Genomic DNA, 6,255 nt, shown 5'->3' with positions numbered 1-6,255 from the left:
ATGTAGTCGATTGCATGTCTGCATTAAACCACGTTAAACAGTTTACGGTTAAATTCAATTATCGCATGGCTGTTGAAGGACTCACACATCTAATCAAATCAGTAAATATAGATTCATATCTTTGTATTCATAAATCAATAATGAATAAACTGAAATAAATGTGCATGCATTGAAAAGATGATTTTGTACGCACTCTAAATCGCGCATAATTAAAACTTTGTATGCGACTGGTGAATGGTTCCTGTTGACAGAACGAATAAAAAGCCGATATGAATCTTACCGTAAGGTCTATAGGCTCATGTACTTTATTAAATGCTCTTAATTTGATAACGCTGTAAAGATAGTTATACATATGACCATGATGTCCAATTCCCCCACCACGGGATTAGCGTTCCTTTTAGTAATTGGATATCTTGGAATCGTTGTAGCGGCGGTACGTGTTTCAATTATTGCTGTTCTGATGATATAATAATCGTAATCTAGACTAATAATGGTTATCATAAAATGATAATAATAATAATGTTATTATTATTAATAGTAGTAGTAGTAGTAGTAGTAGTAGTAGTAGTAGTAGTAGTAGTAGTAGTAGTAGTAGTAGAAGTAGAAGTAGAAGTATTATTATTATTAGTATTATTATTATTAGTATTATTATTATTAGTATTATTATTATTATTATTATTGTTGTTGTTGTTATTGTTATTATTATTACCCATATTTTATATCAGTATAAAAGAAAAACCATTTGCATGTGTCCTATATGTCCTACACATATGCATTAGTTATATATAGTTTGCTAGATAAATATGTCATTTGCATTTCTCATTATTTGTTATTAGAAATCGACAAACGATTGAGAACATCCTTCCAAAAAACGATTTATCATTGTAGAGGCTAAATTTAATAATGTTTTCCATATTATACGAAATTTTCAAGAAATCTATGTATGCATTTGCAACGTGTAACCAATTTCCATTTAATGAAAATGCTCTTTTATCTTCACTCCTTTTTAGTTTAACAGCATGCATAAGAGCTTCTACGTTGATCATTTTGAACTAACTTTCAAAATATTATTAACATAACGTTTAAAAAAATACTTTTTTTGCAGACTCTGTTTAAAGTTAGAAATGCTGTGCTATAAATGAGGTTTTCAGGTTTGAGGATAGGTTAGGAAGGGATATAAATATGTGATAAAATAATGATATCAATAATGTTTTTATTACTGCATTTATTGGTGTTAAAAATGTGTGTTTTTTCGGGTTGAATATGAATTCTTTATTTCAACTATTTATATCTAAATGTGTAATATCATTTGTTGATCTACGTTAACATAAATTTCTTGCATCTTAACTTTGTTGGTTCCATTGAAGTTTCCAAATTGAAACTTCCATATTTCATAACTTTTTTGCCAACCAATGTTACATGTGTTTTATCAAAATTAACGTTAAGTCAAGGAATAGGTTAGATGTTATAAGTAATGTTACATTAAGATTTTCTCTCAGCTCAATCCAAAATAAATTATGTCATCTGCAAAGTGACAGTTTGTGTTCGCCTTAATTGATGTTTATACATTTCATGTCGTTATTGTTTTCTACAGATAATGCTTCTGCGCAAATAAAAACGATATAAATAGATACTGGATCTCCTTCATGACATCTAAAATGAATAGAAAAGATTTCACATGAATTGCCAAATTTAATGCCTGCGGATTGGCCATCTTTGTGAAAAAAAATTCAAATCAACGTTTTACGTCAGGACCATGAAAATGTCTTATCGACAAATGAACACGATATAAATTTGAATGCCTTTGAAAATCAATTTAAATCAAAAGGCCATAAATATCTTTCTTTTTAGTAAAATTCATACTTTCAGATAAATAAGCCTTGTGTTTTCACGTATGTATCGACCTTTAATACAATATTAAGCTTACCCATACATGTTTTAATCATGTTTGCAATTGCACGTGAGCCAATGCTGTAAATAGTATTACAAACTGCTTTTCCCCTCAGTTCCATGAGGTATGTCTCTAAACAAGAATTCGTCACTGATTGTCAATATAAAGAAGTGAAACTCCAGCTGCTGGAGCAGTATTGAATTTTTATTATAAACAATTAGTAGGTCCTTTATTTAAGGCAAGTGACCGATTGCCCAACCAGTACAAAACAGCACAATACAAAACAACATAAACACATATAAGAATAAAGCTGGGGTCACCGCCTTGGAACGGTCAATGCAAAGCATTGGGGGTTTAAACCGGTTATAGAGCGCCCAACCTCACACTTGGCCCAGAAATATTCATGATACATTTACGTGTAAATAAAATTAAACCTCATAGCATTGTAACTCAAACTAAACAATAATAAAAGGGAATTAAAACGCATTCAATTTAATTACCATTTAATTACTCAATAGTAGGAAAGATACCAGAGCAACAGAGTTACAACATTTTGAGGAACGATGAAATGAAACTACGAACAAGTATCAACTACATTACTTCTTTATTGAAAAAGATTTTAGAATATAGCGTCATGAAGTTAATATTTCAGATCATCATCGCGCACATACAGGAATAAGCAGCAATATTTGGTGTAAAAGATCCATATTGCATAGCCTGGTTGTTTATGTGACTGCAAAAATTAAATCAAACAAGAAACGCCTGTTAGAGAGAAAATATAATTAAAATTGAACGTTTTAAACTCAATGACCTATGCGTGTAGATTAAACAAGTTAAAGTATGTGGTATAAAGCATTATAAAAGCGTTGACGTCACAAAAATCAATGTAGCCAGGAACAGAGAGAGTATCATATGACGTAATTGACAACCGAAGACACGATGACGTGAACAAAAGCATTATCTGGAATCACCAGTGTTAACATGTAGCGTATATTCTTCTATAATGTTATTTAATTTACTACAAATTATAACATGACCTACGCTCCAGAAGTGAAAAAACGTAATGCTCAATTTTGTTTATTCCATGGGTGTTATTACACTAGTTATATAACTGTGAAATGACGTCATTTTTGTGACGAAATGACGTCATTATTCCAACGAATTTCTTCAATTAAACTATTTTACAATGTGAATAAACGGTGAAAAGAGCATAAAATAAAGAGAGATGTGTTGGTCATGTTATAAATAGAAACTCGTCATCTAAACTAAGATAAAAACTCGGCAAGCCTCGTTTTTATCTTTATTTAAATGACTCGTTTAATAAATTCAATACAAAACGACCATTCATGCAAGATCCTCTATTTATGTAATTTAAGATCAAATTTATTGCATTAATGAAAAACGCTAATGTTTAAGAAGCAAACATAAGAGACTGGAAATGTATTGACAAAGCAGACACTCATTTATGACAGGTAACATTTCTTTTCCTCGTTTCTTTTATTGTCAGGTCACTCAAAAGCTGTCAGGTTATCTACCCTCATATATCATACGTTTCCTCGTGTCAATATATTGCAAAGTTGACAATGGTCTGTAATGTTAGTGCATGATATCAATAATATCACTAATATAGCCACAGTATGTCCATTTTAAGATGTGCATAAATTTGTTTTCACAGTGAACAAAACGTATATAATGATTGAATGAATGAGGTCGTCTTAAACACATTATAAACACAGTTTTATTTGTTATAATATAGCCATTTAAATAAATGAATGAATAAATATGTGATGAACAGTTAAACTAAAGGTATCGAATCACAGACTGCTATCCACTATAGTTTGATTGACAAAAGATGATTTATTCTGGAAGCTTTATTTTGGAATGTCACCTGTATAAAAACACTTTACATACATCATTCTAACAATATGTTCGTAGATTTCTCTATTTTCAGAGGCTTTATGTATCTTGTTTTAAAGACCGCATACACGAAGGCGCAAACAAGAGCCTTGATTCTAAGTGAAGGACGATGGCATTTTGCTAGGAAAGCAAAATTAATTTAATTAAAATTACAATTAAAATTTAAGAAAATTAGATGAAGTAAGGAAAGTCAAATGAAGTAATGTTAGAGAAAAATGAAACTGAAATATAGTTAAGAACGTGAAAATTATTTATTTAAGTAAAATCTAGCAAGAAAGTAAAATGTACTTAGCAAAGACGAAATTATATAAACGTGAAAAATGTTATAAAGATAAACTATAATTAGTTAATTTAAATGGATTTGCAAATATAGTAATAATATAGTAATAATATTAATAATAATAACATTAGTAAAAAAGAAGAATGAAGTTTGAAAAATTAAATATATTGGCACAATAATTTTTGGGGATAATGAAATGCAACAAGACAAGTAAGGGTAGCTATGATAGTAAAGAGAAGTATGAATGAGAAATGTATCAAAATAGTGAAGTAGGAGTAGTAGAAGTAGCAGTAGTAGTAGTAGTAGTAGTAGTAATAGTAGTAGTAGTAGTAGTAGTAGTAGTAGTAGTAGTAGTAGTAGTAGTAGTAGTAGTAGTAGTAGTAGTAGTAGTAGTAGTGGTGGTGGTAGTAGTAGTAGTAGTAGTAGTAGTAGTAGTAATAGTAGTAGTAGTAGTAGTAGTAGTAGTAGTAGTAGTAGTAGTAGTAGTAGTAGTAGTAGTAGTAGTAGTAGTGGTAGTAGTAGTAGTAGTAGTAGTAGTAGTAGTAGTAGTAGTAGTAGTAGTAGTAGTAGTAGTGTAAGTAGTAGTAGTGGTAGTAGTAGTAGTAGTAGAAGTAGTAGTAGTAGTAGTAGTAGTAGTACTAGTAGTAGTAGTAGTAGTAGTAGTAGAAGTAGTAGTAGTAGTAGTAGTAGTAATAATGATAATTATTATTATTATTATTATTATTATTATTATTATTATTATTATTATTATTAATTTTATTATTATTATTATTATTATTATTGTTGTTGTTTTTGTTATTATTATTATTATTATTATTATTATAAGTAGTAGTAGTAGTAGTAGTAGTAGTAGTAGTAGTAGTAGTAGTAGTAGTAGTAGTAGTAGTAGTAGTAGTAGTATCAATTTTTATTATTATTATTATTATTATTATTATTATTATTATTATTATTATTATTACTTTTATTATTATTATTATTATTATTAGTTATATAATTATTATTGTTTAAGCCAGAAATACCAACTCCTGCAAAAATATGAAGAATATAGTGTGCAAATAAATATCAGCGTGGCTCAGTCATCGCTTCAACGCATCTAAGTGAATAAAATCCATTGACATACAGCTGTTGTGTACATTCATTGAAAAGGATGTGGTTTTAATGAACACCTACATGTCAAATCGCCGTCTATTTAATGCTTTTACATATGATCCCCTTTTTGTGAATTTGCTTATTGTCAATGTTTAGGTCAAAAGGTTTCATGTTCGAACCACGAAGGGGATTAAATTTGTCTCTCCTTTTTCAATATTTTTTATAATTAAAGATTGCCCATTATTCATGTCCTTAAATAGTTCGTCTAATGGCACGATATGTTCACAATTCGGCTTGTTTCGATTATATGAAGTGCTTTATGTGTGAACCAAGCCGTGTTCAAGAGTGTCAAATATTTTACACGGATGCTTTTTAAGAAAGTTAACGTTTGATGTGAAGTGCATACTTTACTTTTCATGTAAAAATTTTGTTAACAAATTGCAATGGCCCTAAATATTTGCGGAAAATATTTACAATAAAGGCGTAGAATGTGCGTTGTACCCTGAGCGCAAAGTGATTTGACAGTTAACAATACTGATTGAATGATAAATACATCCCAATAGGTAATGTGATTTGACAGTTAACAATACTGATTGAATGATAAATACATCCCAATAGGTAATTTAAACAAGTCAAATTAGATATCCAAATTAACTGAAGCATCGTGTTATTATAATAATAATACAAACACATCAATATTTTAATACAAAAACATCAATTGCAAAAACGATTAAGATGTCATTGAATTTTATTGGAGATCGTTAATTATAGACTGTGAAGAATGATTGATTTCAAATAACTGTTAACTCGTATATATTCGTCGACATTAAAATTTCGTATTGATGTGGTTATTTTTTCTTAAAATACGACTCTTTATCTTGGGCACGTTAATTCGTTGATTTCTGATTTTGGCAAAACTGAGGATTTTGCATCGTCATTTTCCGATGTGTTTGTGTTAAATTCAAAGATGGGTAATGCCACGAAATATAATGTACCACGTATTATAATGAGTATACAGTATGCGCGAAATGATATCCGAAATCACATTTTGAATATCCGCGTTCAAAATAACATTATT

General features: G+C 29.5%; 1 protein-coding gene across 1 annotated transcript in view; it reads left to right on the top strand.

Moving 5' to 3' along the window:
- The first annotated feature begins 346 nt into the window (after window positions 1-346).
- Window positions 347-6,255, top strand: part of LOC127851689 (protocadherin Fat 4-like) — a 163,581-nt gene continuing 157,672 nt past the window's right edge. The window contains exon 1 of the mRNA XM_052385538.1: window positions 347-433. Coding sequence (XP_052241498.1) covers window positions 353-433 — 81 coding nt within the window. The 5' untranslated portion in view covers window positions 347-352. The remainder of the gene's footprint in view (window positions 434-6,255) is intronic.

The sequence above is a fragment of the Dreissena polymorpha genome, chromosome 11 (genome assembly GCF_020536995.1).
Source record: "Dreissena polymorpha isolate Duluth1 chromosome 11, UMN_Dpol_1.0, whole genome shotgun sequence".
NCBI classification, from domain to species: domain Eukaryota; kingdom Metazoa; phylum Mollusca; class Bivalvia; order Myida; family Dreissenidae; genus Dreissena; species Dreissena polymorpha.
This window is presented reverse-complemented; position numbering and strand designations above follow the sequence as displayed.